This window comes from Cololabis saira, chromosome 5 (assembly GCF_033807715.1).
Source record: "Cololabis saira isolate AMF1-May2022 chromosome 5, fColSai1.1, whole genome shotgun sequence".
In the NCBI taxonomy this organism is placed as follows: domain Eukaryota; kingdom Metazoa; phylum Chordata; class Actinopteri; order Beloniformes; family Belonidae; genus Cololabis; species Cololabis saira.
The window spans coordinates 34,204,523-34,225,093 of NC_084591.1; the positions used below are offsets into that span (position 1 = coordinate 34,204,523).

Below are 20,571 nucleotides of genomic sequence, written 5' to 3' on the forward strand. Positions count from 1 at the left end.
GGTAAAATTTCATGCAACACAGAGAACCATCATCACTGTGGTTTACGCTCGACAACCAGCTAAAAGGGCAGGAAAACGCCGCCATCCAGCTCCAACCGACAAACACAGAACTGGATGAATGGAAATTAAAAACAAAAACTACAAATTAATACAATTCGTTAGTTATAATACTTTTTTTTGCATTTAGACAGAAAAAGTTTACAGGCCTAATATACGAGCAGAGACATCTGAAAGCGAACGTTTGATCCTCCCGATGGATAATAATAAGCATATTGGCCGCAATTAACCACTTCTGCAAATCTGCAAGGTGAGAGCACTATAAAAATCCAGTCAAGATAGGTTTTTATAGAAAAACAGTTTATTTATCAACAACTGCTGACTGTACAATCTGCACGGGTGAGGACACGTGTATGCTACACACTTTAACTTGTTTTTATGAAGAGAGAATTACTGCATGAGAAGACCGTGATGGAACTCGCCAAAATACTGAAGAAAGCAAACATCATACTCAAAATGTCAGATGTGGTAATTGCTTTGCCTGCCACCTTCGCGTGGAACCACGTGAGCCTCGCATATCAGTCACAGGCCGTCAAAACAAGAAAGGCAATAATTAACTCGTATAGACTGATGACTTTGCTCGGCGGAGCGATGAATTTTAATACAATAGTTGTGTCAACAGACTGAGCTCAAGTCACAGCTGCTTCTTTGTGGGACCGCCGGTCCTCCAGTTACTAGTGATCCATCGTGATATTATATTCAGTGACCGAGCTTCATGTCAGAGCTGGGTTTCTGCTGACCAGGACCAATGGGTCGATGAACCTGGAAAAAGCCACTTGTCCATCCTCCAAGTCTGGGAAAAAAGGGCATTCCAGAGTTCTGCTGCTAAAATCCACGAGGGGGCGAACGTCTGAGTTATCGTAGATAGCAAGGAAAAAAAAAAAAAAAAAAAGAAGCCGTTTCCAGGGTGGAGAAAAAAAAAATCCAAATTAGATTTCCGAAAAGGTCATTCTGGACAATGAACATGGACAGAAAAAAAAAGGAGGGAAAAAAAAAAAAAAAAACAGGAATAGAATATCCTCTTACAATGTCCTAATCTAATTTCCATCCCCAGAGGGGACAGAAAATCACGGAGAAAACAAGAAAGAACCATCACAAGCGTAACTGGACACCAAAATATAAATCTATAAAAGGCCATTTATTACTCCATTATGTACACTTTTCACAGGACCTCCGAGGAAAAGCTCCAGAGCGAAGCACCGCTTCTAGTCGTGTCATGGAACTTTATCTCCACATCAAAAAGGAAGAATTAAAAAAAGAAATATCCAACAAAAACAGAAAAAAAACAGCAAGATATTATTTTCTTCTTAGTGCCTTGGGAAACTGCACTCGCTGTACAAGTGTTGTGTAAGTGAGGAAGGGCAGAGCTGGATGACACAGAATCCAGAGCCAGAGCAGCTCCGCCGCCATCCATTTCAGTCTGGCACTGCCAAACTTCCTTCCCATCCACCCCAGGGCTGCAGGCAACATCCACGCTGTCTGTGTGAGGGGAGATGGATGCAGGAAGAGTCCACTGTTCCGGAGCACAAACATGCTCCGATCCAAAAGTAGTCTGCTCTAATAGATCACTTCATACACGGTGGCCTTCTTGTCACCAGAGCCTGTCACAATATACTTGTCATCTGTTGAGATGTCACAGCTGAGAACAGATGAGGACTCCTTGGACTGTTTAGAGAAGAGAGGACAAAAAAAGAGAGAGAAACACTTTAGTCCTGGAGGCAGTTAATACACTCAAGAGCATTTAAAGTTAAGTGGGGAGGATTAGCTGACTACGGGGCTAGATTAAATTGCAGTGACATCAAGTTTTGGTCTAATAGCCCTCAAAAAGACTCCTTTGTCAGGTCAATATTTCAGGTTGGGTTTTCACTGATAGGATAGTCTTGTCAGGCAGCGGTCACCGCGCCCTTCCTCTCAGAGACAACTCTGCGTACTTTTGGCCCGGCTGCAGACAGATTCTATTGATCCACATACCTGGAATATGCTGGCGCCGTACGGAGTCCTCCAAGCATTCAACAGATTGTCCTTCCCAGTGCTTACGAACCATTTACCTGCAGAGTACATCGCAAAGTCATCAGACCACCTCGGACTAGTACAATTAGGTATGAAGACACACTTATCACATGTTATCTTGAAGAAATTAGATTGCAAAAACATGTCCGCAGTTATAATGTACAATAAAAAAACAACGGTCAGGGAGGCGGGACTAGTTATTGCTCTTTTTACGCGCTCGTTCATTCTTACCACAGTAGGCGAACTTGAGGGAGAGGACGCAGCTCTCGTGGAGGTGTAGCTGATATTTGTCGGGCTTCGAATGATGCAGAACCTCCACGTTGCTGCTTTCCATGCCCACAGCGAGCCACTCCCCCGTTGGACAGTAGCCTAAGGAGAAGATCTAGGGGCGGGGCAGAACAGTGATTACAGCGAGCTGTCAGTTCTCAACACCTCACAATCTTTGCTAGCATGTGTGTGGAAGTTATCCATATCCTCTCTGTTAAGGGTTGTACCTGTGAGGTGAAATCATGCTGCTGTAGCTGGCGACCCTCCCTCAGATCCCAAGAGCGAACAGTGTTATCGAGACCACCCGTCCACAGTTTAGTGCCATCGTGGGATATGTCAATACAGCTCGCACCATCCGTATGACCCTGGAACTGTCTACAATGAAAGTAAAAAAGGCATACGAACATTTATTAATACCTACTTTCGAAATGACGGGCACAAGCACGGTTAATACGATAAGTGCTGCCGTCCAACCTAACAAGAGTCTGGTTGTGCAGGTCCCAAACGGCGATGTTTCCATCGCTGCAGCAGGAGAAGCAGACTTTGGCATCGGGGCTGATCGCCAAGGCGTAGCACGCTGGGGCCGAAGAGGTGAGCTCGGCTTTGATGCGGGGCGTCTGAGAGGCCAGATCCCAGATGGTCAACGTGCTGGCCTCGCCTCCAACAATCAATGTGCGACCATCAGGCAGCAGCTTACAGGAGCGGATGTAGTTATCCCTGTTCTGTTGCAAAGGGGACAAAACTAATCAATACGTGTTCAGGGTAGCAAAGGCAGAGAAATGCAGGAACAAGTCTGAGGAGAGCAGGATATAACTCTTATCTTCATAATGAAAATAAACTAAAGGCCACACTCAGATCAATCTGAGCTGAGTGGACAAGTTTATAGCTTGCTGAATTTACACATTTATTTGACGATGTTCACATTTACAGCCGGCTATAAATGGTTGGGGAATGTTGTGAGGTCCGTTTCTTTCTTATCTGTTTAATAAACTTGTGACTGCAGCTTTATGCCAGTGCATACACTGGCAAGTGGCACGTAACCATCAACAAAAGATTATCCCGTTGCTAACAGAAAACGACAGAGTAAAAAGCACACACAAAAGGAACTAATTGCAAAACACAGTTGGTAGTGAAACATGAATCAGCAGAGGGCTTTACCAGACAGTCCAGTTGGGACACGGGACTCTTGCTGCCAGGTTGGCTGATGTCCCAGATTTTGACACAGCCTTTGCCACCAGTGTAGACATGACGTGTGGGGTTGCTAATGGTAACGGCGCACACCACCTCACCGTGGCTCAGGGTGTTGATCTGACGGGCGTGGCGTGGGATACCGGGCCCGATGAGGGCATCGGGTGGAAAGGGCACAGGCTGCATCTGGCCGTCAGCGCTGACATGGAAGGAGTACGCTCTGCAGGAGGAAGAAAAGAAAGAAATACATGTGGTAAATGTTTGTTACAGCTGCTGGTTTTTAAAAATGTATGAGTGCAACACATTTGTTGAGGCACTCACGGTTTGCCGCCAGAAATGGATGTGAGGCTGGCTGGGAGGCCGGGGGCTCTCATGTGGGTGTGAGGATCAAACCCCTAAAAAAAGGCAAGGTGCACGTGTTTGAATAACAGATCTGTTACAAAAATCCCACGTCACCTCGGAGGTAATCACAAATACAGCTACGTAAAAGAGGGTCGTTACCATGGGCGAGCGTCCGTAAGCTGCAGCCGCCGCAGCACTCATCTGAGGGGAGATGTGCAGACCAGCGTACACCCCGGGGTTCGTCAGGCCTCCATTCATTTCATGATGGCCCATCATGGCAAAGGGGGTGGGATAGGAGCCCGCGATGGACAGAGGGGTGCGTAAAGCTGGTGCTGCTGCAGACAAAGGCGGGAGATGACTATCGAGATGCAATGAAGCAGCCCATTTGGAAAGAATGATTGGAAATGCATCCTCTCGGTTTCCAGAGTTGGGAGAGAGAATGGGACTGACCGAGGGCCTCCATGCCTGGTGGTTTGCCCAGGATGGGTCTGAGCCCAGGAGTGGAGCTGGTGCCAGGGGTAGGGGCATCGTTTCGAGGGGTGGGGGTGTTGGATTTGAGGCCGGGCGTGGAGGATTTGTCATTCTGTCAAGGGAAGCAGAGAGCAAGCACATTCACCATCACGATAACCGAGCACCGTGCAGACTGACAATTTCAGACCAAACTGAACTTAATCCAATCTAATTCTGACAACCCTCGTAGTCCTGCAGAGCTATAAACTGCTATTTATTCTAAAACCTATTATGGTCACAATGGAGATGGGGTTGTTTTTATCCCTTTACTGCGTTAGCTTTAATCTTTTACTGAGGCACAGGCAAAAATCCTGGAATCATTAAATACATTGAGCTATTAACAGAGAAGACCTGACTGATCCTGATGCGGGACAATATTATCCCTGACATTTAGTCATGCACTTAAAGCACAGACAGCCATTCCTAATCCACAGTAGAAAGCGTCCTAGATTTATTTGCACACATCCCTTTGCTCACTCTGCAATTCTCATTTAAAACCCCCTTTGTCCCAGTTCATCTGCGGCTCTCTTGGTGTCTTACATGACTGAGCTCCTTGGCCTTGGAGGACGGCGTGCTCCCCGAGGACGCCACCGACGCAGGGCTGTTGGGTGTGTCCTTCTTGGGTGGGCGTGGCTTATCAATGCCATTTTCAGGTGGCGAGTGTGCTGGGCTCGCCCGTGGAGTGGCAGGATCCTGATCACACAGAGCAAGAGACGTTCACGTTTATTTGATAAGTGGTTTTCAGCACATGTCCACATGCCGTCGACCGTCCTTTACTACTCACCTCATTAGAAACGTCGACCACCAAGTCATCACTCTTCTCCCCATCACTGTCCTGCAGAGATATCATTTGTAGAAATTAACTGATATACTTTAGATATGTGTTTGGTCACACAGGGAGGGCTCTGTGAGAGTTTAGGGAGATTAAAGAAGGAAAGAAAGTAAAAGATGAAGCTTATTCCCTTCCTAGCTGAGAGCTGAGTGAGACTGGAGCCGGAAGCAGTAACGTCAGGAAACCAAACTCCAAGAAATCATTGTTGCTGGACAAACATTGCCATGCATACAACTTATTTTTTTATTTTACAAAAAAACAAACGTTTCCCTAACAAGTTAAGATATTTTGTTAATAACTTACATATCTGCTCACGCTGTCTTTCTCTTCCACTTTACGTTTTTTAGAGTCCAAACTGTAGTCAGAGGAGCTGCGGTGCTTCTCGCTGGCCGTTCGTAAGCTTTCCGATGGGGATATCGAGTTATTCTGCGAAGACAAAACAAACTTGCTTTATTACCACTTTGTCTTCTTTATAAAACAGAACACTGACTCATTCATCCATTACAAATTCACAGAGATCCACGCTGCGCCAATCCAAATACTAAAAATGCCTTCTTCACACAACGATTGGCACGGCGGACTCTTAAAACGCAGCTGTAAGCCAGCTCCAGCAAGTACCCCGACACCGGCCAAGTCCGAGCCCGCACACAGGCCCGGCTCTGGCAGCACAATGCTACGAGCCGTTATCTGAAATGAAAGGAGGAGCGCTTGTTTTCTGAGCCGGGTTCCCTCCTCCTCATAACCGGACAACAAACAGCCTCACAGGGACATGAGCTGTGTGTTGTGGCTGAACAGAGGGCCTTTTCTCCAGAGTCATCCGGGCTAAGCATGAGAGAGACGTGGAGAGAGTGAGACGGGGAGAGAGATTGCATGTTGTGCAGGCACTGGGCATCGATTGCGGCGGCGTGCTTGGGCACCGTGTCAGCTCAGGCTTTGAGCTCCGATAAAGAAAGAGAATCTATATCCTGCCAGTGGGCACAGTAGCGTGGGACTGACTGGTGCTTCTTCATGGAGACTGCCCACACAAGCTGGGACAGCTCACTCCAGACGCCAGCAGAACGGGAGGCTCCAGGCAGGTGTCCAAAGGCTTTCGCAGGAGTTTACCACTTGCCAACAAACTGCCAAGTCCCCCTGATTCTCTCTGTCCCTCGTCGGAGAACCAAAGCAACGACATGGACCGAGTCAGCGGCGGACCCAGAAAGACCCGGAGAGCCGAACAAAAGGCTGATGGACTAACCGTCTCGGCAGAGGGACAGTGTCTGCATAATGGCTGACCTTTAAAGAGATGCTTAGCGTGACTCATTAACCAAAGTCACCACTCTACTATCAGATGACCTGGGACGAGAGTACAGAAACAAAACAGGCCCGCTAATCGCCCCAGGAGCTCCAATTCTTCAGACATGACTGCGCCCATTCAGCCGTCCCAGCCGACAGAAACACAATCTCACGGAACCATCACAAGTCATCAGAGATCGCAGGATATCAAATAAAACACTTCGGAAGGTCCGGAGAGGCAGGATGGAGGAGAAGAACACAAAACAACTCTCCTTTGCGATCATGAATATTAATCACATGCGAAGAGAAGAATGAGTCAGCTGATGAAAGCAAACAGAGACACTAGAAGGGATCAAATAAATCCTTAAAGAAGCGAAGCTCCAAGTCCTCCTTTAATTGTGATGAAATTACAAGGCTTCTAATCTCTTCAGCATGATAGCAGTCATTCAGATTCTGGATTAAACACACAGGATTTACATTCAAACCCTCATTCTCCATTAATCACTTTACCAAAAGCAGATTACACAGCGTATGAATGAAATCGGTAATCGCAGGCAGCGGATGTGACAATGTGACTTTTGTGAAATCAATAATCTCTGCAACAAGAACGCTGCAGTTTTCTGACACTCACCGTGCTCTCTGCACCGCAGACGCCACAGTTGTGTTGGAGGTGATGAAGAAATCAAGGGAGGAAGGGGAAAGAAGAAAAAAAAACACAACAGTTAGTAGATCTTAACAAATGCTTCTGGCCAAACGTGTGCGAATCAGCTGCAGGGCACAGGGCCCCTCTTATCTCCACCAACTGGAGCTGCTGAATAGCTTATGTAGTCATGGGCTGGGAATGTACCAGCTCATTACCCAGACAGAATGTGAACAGACAGGATGTGCTCCTCACCTAAGGGCTCTACAACCCTTCTCCAGAGAGTGAGAAGCACTCCACGGTTAATTGATTTTTTCCTCCCATTTTACATCTTTTCAACCATGTTAAAATTAATATACATCTGTACCCCTGCAAATAAACTGGCTGTGCAGCTAAAGCACAATTGCACAGTAGGTGATGCGACTGAGCAAAGTCAAACCCTGCCCCCACCTCTGTGTTCCAGATCGTGGTGGTTCTTCTCATCCTTCACCGGGAGGTGGGCTTGGCTGCCAAGAGCGCCGAGCGCCAGCAGGCCCGATCCAGAGCCCGTCACAGGGGGGATGCCAGGTGGCTGCAGACCCGAGGGGTGGGGCGGCAGCTGGACCGGAGGCCCGTGAGCAGCATGGGAGAGGTGCTGCGCCTGGAGCTGCTGCTGCTGCAAATTGACAGGAAGATATACGGACAGACACCAAGTGGGTTGGAGGGAAAAGCCAAGCAAAAAAAAAACCCACATGCTACACACGAGGCTCATCGGTTAAAGACCAGATGATATTAATGCTTTTTTACGCAGAAATGAGCGTCAGTGCCACCTCAGGGTCGATTTAGCGTTGGGTGATTGACCAACTACATCCCTCAACATGGCCCGAGACGTCCAGTCGCAGTGTTAGTAAAGCACCGAGAATAAAACTATTTCAGTATAAATTAAAGAAAAACAGCAACGGTTTACTCAAACACGACTTCTTAGGTCAGCGAGTATTTCATTTCAGCTAAACTGGTGCAGTTCAAACTGCAGCATCAAATAAAAAACACCTGTACCAGCAGAGGAAGAGCATGGAGATGTTTAGCCCAGGGGGTAAACAACTGATTTTTGAAACACTTCAAAAACACAGCCAGCGTCTCTTTACCACTCTGATATTCACATCCCAGGATTGACAGCACATAAATCATTTCAACACCAAAACTCTGAGAGACTGTGGGAACTCTAAGTGCCAGAAACTGGCACTGCTTTCCTTTTAGTCTTTGAGTGTGTCTGCGAGGCTGCTCTGGGAGCCGGGACCAGGGGTCCCATGCTGGCACTCAGTCAAACCTCCAATATTCACCATCAATATTTGAAAGGCACGGGGAAATAAATGGGAGTTAAAAGGCACTCAGCATGGAAGTAAGCAGTTTAAAGCAAGGTTAAATAATACTTAGCCGAGACACCAATAAAAACATCAGCAATTTATTACCCATCTACTAGTCAGCTGAATAATTCAGGTGCTGTTACAGCAATGCACCCCTCTCTTTTACAAGACACGCATCAGTCGGTGGACATTTATGGCCATTTCAGGAATATTAGAAACTTTGTAACGTCTACTGGACGGAGGGTCAACACACAGGAGGAGGAGGTGGTGGTGTTGTTTCAAAATGACAGGAACACAAAGGGCACGTAGTTCTAAAACATGTTTTTAAAATCAATGTGAGAAGGATCTTTTCACTGGTTTTGTCGCTTTTGTATTTTCTGCTTAATCCAGATTCAAAGTACAACCAGGACGCAGCAGAAGAAGAAGAGACCCTCAAAGACAGAGATACATGCAGCGTGCCGTAATATTGTGTTCATGAGGGAAATTAAGGAGCTTGTTCATTGGCAAGGGAGAGACATCTGTGATCATTGTGTTTAATGAGGCACTGATGGGTAATAAGCATGGCTGATCAGCAAACACCCTCATTAAAGGGCCATAAATGAAGACAATAATAAATAAAGAAAGGACTCTGGCCTATTTCTTCTAATTAAATATTCCAAGATAAAGACCTACTCAACACACTTCCCCTCCCCCCCTGACCAAATGTAGCTACAGAAAAAGGAAAAAAAAATGAACAGATGTATTATCATACACTTGGATGTGTTAACAAAAGAACTACAGTGAAAGGTGCAGCACTCGGGTACAGTTAGTGCCATGCACAAGCCCTTAACGCCCAGATGTGTGCACACAAAAAAACCCATCAACAAGAGCATGGCATAGACATGTGAGTGGACGCCACTGACCATGAGAGCAGGGTAGGCAGCGTGCTGCTGCTGAAAAGGAGGACAGAGAGGGGTCAAGGCTTGAGCTATCACAGATGCCCTCTTTTCATTATTAAAATACTATAATCTACTTAATGGTCTTGCAGGCATAAGAAATGTTTTCTCTCCCTCAAACTGTGATGATCCAGCTCGCCACAAACCAGTGGAAAGATCTGAACATTTTGTCTGTTTTTTTCTAATTATACGGAAGTTACTACCAGCCAGGTTCATCTCGGTGCATGCAGCTATCCTAGTTGCATTAAATTAATGGCCTGGAATTCCATTAATAAGACATGCAGCTGGTTCCTGGATGCTGCCTGTTTGCCCGGCACGCTCTTTTGCCCCACCTTGCTTTACAATATGCATGAGGTTTTTGGCATGCCTACAGAGCTTCTCCTTAATAAATAACTAATGGAAAGGTATTCGTAAAACATACAGTAGCTACATTTCCACCCCCACCATGACATGAGCATCTGCTGTGACTCTGGCTCAGCCCTTACTGTTTCATTAAACAGCCTTGCGCCCACATAGGACCTTAGAAATCACATACAGGCACATCAAATATTTCATATTGATTTTTAATGCAGCCAACTTTAAATTATAGACCAGCGGAGCTCTACACTGAAAGGACTGCTGCTTCACATTCAAGTGTAAGGCAATTATGCAATATTAAACGGATCACATGTTCTCAATATGAACATCATATGCACGGGATGGAGCCACAAATCAAATATTTCTATTCTTAACTGACGCTTGCAGATGCTCTGCTTTAGTGAAAGCGCAATAAAGCATCTGCTTGTGTCCGACGCGTTAAAAACAAACAGCCCTCCATCCCTTCAAGACACTTACTCAGACAAATTCAAGGGAGCAATTATCCCAGAACAGAAAGGTCACCGGGGGGGCATTAATTGAATTCCAATATGTGCCTCAGTCATCAAGCCTGCTTGTTGGGCTTGTTGCTAAAGATTCGTCATAATAAGATCAAGGGTAGCCTGAGCTTTTTATCGTGGGTGAAACCAATCAGTTCTGTCTCAGCAGTATGGGATGAGTACAGCTGATCAATGAGGAGCAGATGGCGCTGTGAAGCGGCGAGGAACACCACACACTAGTGCCGCTCAGTGCTGTGCAAAGAGCTGCGTAGCAGGGATGTGATGGCTGCCTATTGTCACGGCCAGCTTGCAGGACTGGCTGTGCTCTGTTTAGCCTCAGCCTTTTAACTCCCACAGCTATCCAGGTCAACAGTGAGGGATGAGGCTCCTCGTTAAAGGCTTAGCCAATTAAACCAATACGGGCTGCGAAGAGGATCTCAAGAGCTCTCAGGCTCACATTTGTAAACACACAACAAGGCATAGAGGATGCCACCAACACTAAAGCCAGCGAAACAGACTGTTTTTGAGAGCTACACTTGTGTCTATTTGAAATGGTGAATCAAACTGATGAGAAAAAAAACAAACTAAATGTACATATAAATTATGAATATAAATATAAACACATTTAATTCAAGAAGAGGCAAATCTGCACTGCAGCTGCTGTTAATGATTCACATCCTTTTCATGTTTCAGTTCATGTAACAAGGTAAACAATCATGCGCAGTTTTGCCCCTACCCAAGTTCAAATAAAGGAATAAAAGGGAGTATACACACGGTGAGAGGCAGATTGGGAAGTCCACGTACCCCGATGATTGCATTCAGCTCAGTCATAGTCACCTGCTTAGCTCTTTCCACTGCCTGAGCAACCTGCTGTTGGTGCTGTGGGAAGACAAGCGATTATTAGCAACGCTCCAACCCTCCAATTTCACTACTTAACTTTAACATGCTTATTTTTACATCCAAGGACTATTTCTAAAAAAACCAGCCAAAACCCTCAAGTGACTTCATTCAATAAGAACTTTTTGGAGGCCACAATCAAAACTCACCTCTTGTGACAGGAAAGGCATGATTTGAGCTAAAATTGCATTGAGCCGTTTGGCAATCTCCGTCTGGAAGAGAAAAGAGGAGCAAAATAAGATGGAAGGTTATGAATCACACAGCGACTTCGGATAACCCCGCCTTTAATGTTTACACCGATTAAGTCAATTACTGCGGCAATCAGAACTGCTTGACTCAACATCCTCTAAACAGCGTGATATTGACATTTGAAATATTTAAAACATTAGAAGAGCCCAGGGGGATGGAGCACAGCTGTGCTGAGAGTGCACTCCATGCTAAACGGATATGAGCAGGCAGAGTGCTGCTGCGTTGAGAGGATGCTCTCTCGCGCTCTGCCCTCCTTCTCCTCAACTTCACTGTCCTGCAGTTAACCTCTGCGTTCAACCACACAACCACACCCCTGGAAGAGAGGCCGGCAACGGCGCCCTGCCGCGCACTTATACGTGACAGCGTGGACAGTCAATGTCTAGAATTACTGTGAACACAGATATCACACATTTAATAACCTTGTGGGTAACAGACCTCAAATCTTTGATCAATACCCATTAAAAGACAAGCGGCCTGTGTTAAGAGTGCATTTTGCTGTTGATCAGCCTTTCCAAGAATGAAGTATGAGCCATTTCTCTTTGTAATCAAGGGCCTACTCCACCACCCTCCCAGCCTCCTCACATATCCACAGACCCCATGCCTCCATTCTTCTGCGTGTCTACGTACTGCCATGGTAACGGCTGCAGCCCTATCTGGCTGGGATCATTATGCAAATGGCACCTCTGCTTGACCGTAACAGGCTTTAAAAATCATATTACGTGCTTGGAGGCAGGTCATTAAATTGAATTTTCAGCCTGTCGATCACATGAACGGACCGAATGAATGGTGGATAAAAAGAGCAATGGGAGGCGGGCGGGTCCCCCTCCCCTCTCCTTTGAAAACACTGCACGGCCAAGCTTGTTCTTCCTGCCTCTCCTTCCAGGCTCGGGAGATGAGACTCTCAGGTCGAAGCTCTGCGCTGAGAGCAGAAAAATAACAGGGCCAAAGCTACATCATGGTTGGAATTTATGAGCTGCAGTTCAAGCCAGGGCCACAGCCGAACACATCGCAGGGATTTTCTCTGATTTTTCATGTGGAGTAGCACAAACACACAAACACGCGCGCACACACAGAATGCACTTTGCACAATGCCAGCTTATTTATTACACATGGCAGAAATGGCAGGCCGTTTTGGCAGCCAGACATATTACCTCCGAGCAGAGCCCGAGAGCCGGAGAGATTGGAGAGTAATGCCTAACAGAACAAGACCTGCTGACCCAAGCTGCAACGCGGATAGCCACTTATTAGCCAAGCACACCAGGAGGACAAACAAGCTGGAGATGAATTATCACATGAAACCAAGTGAAGCTTCAGATAAGAGGCAATAACCCGCAACAAATATATGGTAGCATGTGTTACAGAAAGTACAATAGTTCATAAGATAAGGCCGACTACAACGTGCTTATCGACAGGCAGACTGAACTGTGGTCTCCTATAAAGATGCGATAAATGTGACCCACAGCTAATAAAATCATTAAAAAAGGTTAGATAAAGGTTTTACGGGAATAAGTATTAATGCAATTTAGTGAGTGCTCTAGAAAGAGTTGAAGGAGACTCTTAGAAATGGTGGAAAAGTTACCCAGCTGCTATAATCCATGTTTGTTGAGATAAGCCATGTAAATAGCAGTCGAACATTTGACAGGATTTGCAAAAAGGCCTTGAGCACACAGTCCATTCCTCTGTAGCTTAGTGTCATGGTGACAGCTGGCTCGGGGAGGTCAGGAGGTGGCTGATCCACTGCGCCCTAAACAACTGCCAGTCTCCGAGCTTCTCCCACAACACAACATGCAAATACAAGGCAGCGGCTCGGCTCGCTGCTGCTGTCAGAACAGATACAGTGCAGTGCTGAGGGAAGTTTTTCTCTTTTTTTTTTTCTTCCTTTTGTTCTGCTGCTAGATAAAAATGGGGCTGTTGTCACTTTAAGTAGATGACAGCTTGGCCCTTGAGAGGCCAGCTTTGCACCGCCGCTACACAATTACAGGTACTCGGACCTGTGTAGCACCACTTTAACAGCTCTCTCAAGCTGGCTTGTCAATGGTGTGCAGAGAGGTATTTGAACGTTACTATCAGCAGAGCGAAAATGGACTTGAGACAATGATGAGTATTAAATAGAGAGGCAAAGTAGGGGGATCCGTCTATAAACAATACTTGACTAGTCATATTAACAGGGTTAGCAATTTGTCCAAGCGCTCAGCACGGTCCGACTTTTCTTGAGAGAAGAAACCGACGAGGACAATCAGCTCATCTAACACAGATTAGGATGTTTCAGTTTAGCCGAGTTGTTGCACCGATCTTAAGTCTTTGTTGACGTGAAGTCCAAAGTAAATTTCAAACTGGCATTTAAAGCTATCTGTACCGAGATGAGAAAAGCCAAAAAGCTTCCTAAATGGACGAGTTCCTCTGATTAACCTTGTCAGCTTCAGCACTCAGCTCGTTTGCTTAAGCCAGAGAGGGACACAACCCTTGAAAAAATAAACTCGTTCTAACAAAAACCAACATGACCTAAGCTATCCCACATCTTAAATACAGTAACTTTCAGTTTATACAAGTGGCTGTGACAGCCAAAGCGTACACCCTGGAATTATTACACTGCAGTCCAGTCCCTCATGACAGATTGAGGATATGGAAGCACTGACTGTCTGGAGAGCCAAAGTTTCTACAACCACTTTTCACAGCATGCCTATTTTGTACGAACAAAGCAAATAGTCAGTTGGCTGACCGAGATTGCTTTGGCACAGAGGATACAAGATAGTTTACTAATAAGCAAATGATTCCTGCAAGTATGAGTCCCACGTCTGCATTACAACTGCAGGTAAAAGCCAAATCTGATTGAAGCTAACCATTATACAAGCCCCGAGCACCACGCAGCTTTTGGAAACAAGGACCATATGATGGTAATTACGGGCTGACATCATCCAACAGAAATTAGCTGTTTGCATCTCGCTGCTAACATGGCTGACGGGGGAAGATCAGATAACGCCGCCACATCAGTCCATCTAAGCAGTGCCGGTGCGTGCATCCTGAAACCTGAATTATTGGCCGCGCGCGGTAATGAAAAAGGCACAGTTAGAGGAATGAGTTTCCTCACCGTGGAATAAATCTCCTGGCAAGAAAATAATATGCCTGTGTGCATCCAATAATCCATCCCAACCCTGCCTGTTAACCACTCCCCATCCTCTCCTCCTCCCCTGCCTGAGCTGCACGCAGGGGGGGAGGGGGGCTGCAGGGATGGGGGCCACACTGTTTGCTCACAAACACGCCGTTCAGCAGGTTAGGGCCCCACCGATGAATTATTCAAGCGCTTCCATCAGCTCTGTTGAGGTTCCTGATAAAAGTCAGGCGCTAAAATGGATCAGTCGATTAACCTGTTTACACAGAGCTGGGCTGCTGCCCCTCCCCCCGCCGGCTCTATTCTCCAAACTTGTCTCCAGCCCCCCCCCCCTGCTTGGTGATAAGTGCCTGACAGAAGCTATCAGAGGGGCCTGAGGTTTGACAGACATGTGGCTGTGCGACACACGGACCAGACACTGATGGATCACCCCCCCCCACACACACACACACACACACAAACACACACACACCAATCCACATCGCCGACAATGCTGTCATTAACCCAGCTGGCCAGTCTCGGGGCGAGAGGGACAGACCCACGGTCTGACTAACTCAGGATAACTCTCTTATAATCTTTATAACTTCAGGAATTAGTCTGATTGAGGCAATACACAATAACCCCCTTTGATAAAGATAAGGGCCCAATAAATGATTAAATAACTGTAGCTCTGTTCTTATTATTACTGTTCTACTAAAAAAGCACCGGCCGTTCAGCAGCCTGTTCTTTTTAATCATTACGTCAAAGGCCAAGCTTGTCAAAGTCTACCTTTAATCTTATCTAAAAGCTGAGTCAAATCCAGGGGCTGTACACATTTGCAGTTGAGTGTTGTTTGTGTGCAGCAGATCCGGCCTGTGTCCCCCCCCCCCCCGACACCATCGAGAACCAATGAGCTGAAAAATATGACAAAGGTGGCACGTACCTGTTTGTGCATTTCTATGTTCAACCCGTAGGACATCTCATAGTACTGAAAAGAAAAGAAAGAGATGTTACTTAATCATACCCTGCTAACATTTTTTTTTAAGTATTATAAAAGTGTATTTCATTCTAATAGCTCAGACATGAGAGGAACTAACAAACTCCATTCAACCAAAAAAATCAATGCCGCTGACCCTTACTCTAATTACATCATCATATGGTTTGAGTATAAAAACCTACAAGGTGATGAACTAAGACCTGACGAGAAGAAGACTCCTTTGAGCAGCTGACAGCGAACAGCCAATAAATTGATTTTTCTGCTGTTTATAGTGCAGGCTCCGAGATGAAAGGGTCAGATGTATTGATCACTATCTTAAGCCCTCAGATCTCCATGATGTCTGTTTACTTAGCCTAACGCAACTGCTCAACACTCTTGATATTTCCAGCCAGGTCAGTCTGTCTGGCTGAAATGTAATCCGTGGAGCCCACAAGTGGCAGCCGGGGCAGAAATGGCTTTCCAGTCAGCGTCTATTTGATGAGGCCAATGCATTATTCAGTCCATTAGCTTCTTCGAAAATTACTCTCAAACAAGAGAGCCATTCTGTCTGAGATCAGAGCCCTACAGCCATGGTGTAACCCGACACCCCGTGCTGGCTGTGGGATACTTCCCTACATGTTTACCTAACCTCGTTCTTGTCAGGCTGACATGGTTTGTTTTTTCATCATCATGGAAGAATACTAAAGGAAAAAACAAACAAACAAAAAAAAAAAAGAATCCACGTGTAGGTTTCAGTCATCCCGGCGTGTGTTTACCTGGGACAACGGAGTACACCTCCACAGAAAAACCTGCGTATTGCGTTATGTCTGGACACATTTCTTGCGTCAGTGGCACACCTATGTTTTTCTAAAAGGCTGCTAAAATAAAAGCTAATAATTAAGGTTAGCAAAGAAACGTGAGTGAAAAAAAAAAGAAAGAATCAACAGCAGCCTTGTTCCACGTCCTCCATCTTGTTTACAGTGGTGCATTTTTCCCACACACTGCTCTGGGCGTCCACCAGCAGCTCACACCTAATTTATGGCCATGCATTTGTCTGAGCATCGAGTCTCCTAGGAGATTAATCAGATCAGCACACACAGGGGGCGATGCTGCAGTCAACCCTTGGAGATCAGGGCCATGCTATAATGGAGCCTCAGCCCACTGCCGCCTGCCTGCCTGTCAGGAAGAGCTGCTCCGTAACAACCGGCTGCATCAAACTCCCCCGAGGGCTCTCACAGGCCTGTACCTGACACTCAGCCTGCCCTAACCACCACACAGGTGATCACAATAGCCTGTGTCACTCCACCCCAACTAGATCTTTAACAAGCCTTGAAATTTGGTACTATAATTGCTCCCTATTGTAACATAATCTTACCATGACATAGTGGCGCTGCATCTCCGTCTTCTCATTGGCCAGCTTGTCATACTCCACCTTAAGACTAAAATAGAAGACAAGGTGTCATTTTCAAGCATCACCACCACTTCAGTAATTCACTCCCACTTAATCACTTGACAGCCGGATGAAACTGGTCTTTTTTCTTTTTTTTTTCCCCCACTCCCAGGATAACAGAGTTTTAGGTTCAGCTTTTACAAATCAAAATCAATCAATCGGTGGAGTACAGGTGACACAGCGAGTTGACCATTACCTGTGATACTGGGCTTGCAGGAACTGAAATTCATCTTTAATTCGGTCACAAGACTCTGCTACGGTGAATTTGAAGCCAGGCTGTCCAGGCTGATGTGGAGCCTGGAATAAGGTTGAATAGAAGACAGAAAAAAAAATCTCAACAATTCAGTCACACAGGCATTATTCATTCAAAGGCATTATTCGTCATTTTTCTGGATTCTCTCCCAATGCCGCTGATAACATGTCTCACACTACACTACTTTCAGGATAATATCTCCTCTGCTGTGAGGCTTTACCAGACGAAGAGGTGGGTCTACCTCGCACCTCCAGCTGCTAATAACACCAAATGAAAAAAAGAGGCTTTCACACCGAATATGAAATCTCATCTCATAACTGAATCAGAAGCACCACCTGTCCTCATATTCTGTCTCCAGGCATGCAAAGCATCTGCATCCACGTATAAGAGCACATTAGGGTATAGCATAAACACACGTAGAAATGTGGTGACCTGCGTTGAGGGTGGTTAGTTTCACGGGAAACATCGCAGCTCTGTGGTAAACATTTGGGCTGCTGTGACTGAACACGAGGCACGTCTTACCGGATGTCGGCCTTGTGGATACATCTTGAAATGTTTTCTTTGTTTATCTCTCCAGGGTGCAGGTCCTTTGGCGAAACGGTTGAAATGTGCTCACAGCCCCACAAGTCTCCGCAGACAGGGCTGGAGTCGGGTGGGGGCAAAGGTTGTGAAAATCCTGTGTTGGAAGGGGGGATAAAAAAAAAAAATGTAAATGACGCGTTTTATTCCACACCTGTATGATAAAAAAAAGCTTAACGCAGTTCACGTTGTTTACTAGTGAGCAGTAAAGAGCAACAAACTAGTCCTATAATAATAAATACATAAAAACAGACTAATGCGACTCGGCGTATACACCTCTGCCTTCTTACGTGACCTTTTTCGGAAACATAAACACAACATAACATTTTAAACTGTAAGCACTTGAAGGCGCCATGCACTTTCTCCTCGTAGAATCGTATCCCTCGCGTCCAAATCCGTGCCAAGCTTCACTCTGTTGGTGAAAACGAGCAAAAAAGCTCGGTGTTTTGGGACGTGCGGGGGTTTGGAGCTTGGCCGCGGCCGACGGTCGGTCGGGGTTTCCACCTACAGCCTACTGTTTGACTCCGCGCACGGCCATGAAAGCGGCGCGGCGCGCCGCGGAGCGCACGCCCGAAAAAAGAAAGAGCAGGGGGGAAAAAAAGGCAAGAGAAAGAAAAAGAAACCAGCAGCCCTGGTAAATACATACCCGAAACGCGCGTCCCAACCGTCCGTCCGACCTCCGTTCCCGAAGAAAAAACACAGAAGGCTATAATTCATGCGTTTAATCCCTCGTAATGTGGACGCAGTTCTCGACAAGCATCCTCGCTCCCCTGAACGCACCCAGCCAGACTGGGGGAGGGGGTGGGGGGTTCGGTGCGGTCGGGCTCGATTAAACTACTTTATTCTTCAGCCGAGATCCTCCGAGGAACGGTCGCCTTCTGTGGCTGGTTAATCCCAAAAAAAAGAGGAAAAAAAAATATATATAAATATATATGCTCCCAAAAATCTGTCTTCTGACTCGAAGAGCTTCTTTAAAAGCGTAACATGGTACTCTCCACAATCTCGCATTTCCCCCCAGTTGTCCAGCTTTACCCCGGTTGCCACACACAGGCAGCAGGGCTGAACTGCCGTGAAAGCGCCCTATCTGTCCAATCGCATTACTCGGAAGGACCACGACCACATCTGCCTATCGGAGAGCGGCGGCCCCACGTGGGGCGCGGCGGTACATGACATCATCCCACACGGATCCACACGGCATCAGCCCCTCCGTCCCACCGTGGAGGCTCCGACAACAACAGCAGGGATTGATGTGCCGACGATCATATCCAAATTTGACAGAGAAAGTACAAATTCCACATCCGCATTTCATTTGGAGTTATTTTTCCCCCGCTGAAGTAAAGTTAATGAATTTGTGGGTGAGACCACCAGTGCGATACTGTGGGGGTCTGAAAGGAGATGTGCAGTGCAAAAAACATTATTCTTTTTTATTCTTTTTTTTTTTTTTAAAGAAAAAACATTAATCTCCAGACAAGGTAAACGGTGGGAAGCGAAATGCAGTTTTCACAACATGGTTATAAAACAAAAGAGCGATGTTGTGGAATAAATAAAGATTAAAAAGCAACAAAAAACAGGGTCCGTTAACACCCCCGCCCCCCCCCAAACATAAAAAAAACCATGAAGGACACGGTAATGAGTAATCTATCATGTACGTTCACCAAATTGAAGCCACGACTCGACATAAATTTTGGGTTTAAGCGTCTCATGATTGTTGCACAACACATCCGCGCGCCTACCTATCAGCATTTGGGTGATAGTTGCACAGCGGGGGGAGAGAAGATGATTGCCTTTGTGTGATGTGAACATCAGCCATGTCTGAGCGCCGCCTCTACGCCTTGTTTTGAAGCCGCGGCTCTGCCCCCACGTGGGGCTCCTCTGCGGCTTTAAGGCCTGCCGGCCAATGGCAGCGCGGCGCACTTACTCCGCCGCCTCTGATTGGTCGGCCGGCGCCGAGGCTGTCATCCACGGCGCAGGGCTGTCAATCAATACCACGCGGGGTCAAGCGCTGACAAATGCCTGTGCTCCCCGGTCCTCTGCCTGTGAATAGAGCCTGGAATGGCTGCTTAATTAGCTTCGAATGGCTTTTCTCTCCAGTTCAAACAATCTGTTACCACCACGTGGTAATGAGAGCCTACATTAAACAAAGGAAGAAAGGAAGCATGCAAACAGTTGTAACATTACAACCTGTAGTTTTCCTTTACCTATAGGCCTATGTAACAAGCAGACAAGCGGATATTATTTACTTTTAGCACAAAGAACAATAGATCTGTCTAACAGCGGATATTATGTCGATGTAATATTTTACACAAAGGCACTCTGTGATCAAAAGACAGAAAACATACTTCTGCATTTTTGATGCATATACAAAGAGCCAAAAGTTCTCTCTTTTTTTTTTAACAGAAATGACAAACAAAAGCCATCAAAATGTATAATTGTTTTATTATCCGGGTTTTTAATGCATAACAAATGACTAAAGCTGCTAAATTAGTAAAAGTCCAGACATCTGGTGTCCTTACACATGTGTAATATGTAATCCGGTACAACACTGGATGCAATTATGGTCATGCCACGAAAGCAAATTCAAGCTAATAGCATAATTCTGGTTTTTGCCTAACACTGCTTAAGTTCAAAAACAGCAAGGCGTGTTTACAGCGCATAGCAGGAGCTTCTGGCAAATGCTAAGTTCATTATGTCACGTTAAGGTCTGAGGCTGCCCAGCAGTCGTCTTACTTGTCATTCTTGTCAGCCACCTTGAGGATGTGGGATAGCTGTGTTATTTCCAAAAGTACGGGGGGGGAGTCTGTGAGAAACTCAAGCACACACAAGAGC

The 20,571-nt window shown here is 46.1% G+C and overlaps 1 protein-coding gene across 1 annotated transcript; it reads right to left on the minus strand.

Moving 5' to 3' along the window:
* Window positions 1-336: 336 nt before the first annotated feature.
* On the minus strand, window positions 337-18,991 carry tle3a (TLE family member 3, transcriptional corepressor a). Its single transcript, XM_061721762.1, has 21 exons — window positions 18,392-18,991; window positions 17,689-17,842; window positions 17,110-17,210; window positions 16,839-16,902; window positions 15,431-15,475; window positions 11,300-11,362; window positions 11,028-11,132; window positions 7,572-7,776; window positions 7,113-7,120; window positions 5,510-5,632; window positions 5,159-5,209; window positions 4,915-5,067; window positions 4,315-4,447; window positions 4,024-4,199; window positions 3,844-3,917; window positions 3,493-3,742; window positions 2,809-3,056; window positions 2,562-2,709; window positions 2,299-2,449; window positions 2,029-2,105; window positions 337-1,722 (listed from the first exon to the last, which is right to left on the minus strand). Exons 2-21 carry the CDS (start codon window positions 17,710-17,712, stop codon window positions 1,615-1,617), a joined length of 2,307 nt encoding a protein of 768 aa, XP_061577746.1. The 5' UTR covers window positions 17,713-17,842; window positions 18,392-18,991; the 3' UTR covers window positions 337-1,614.
* Window positions 18,992-20,571: the final 1,580 nt, after the last annotated feature.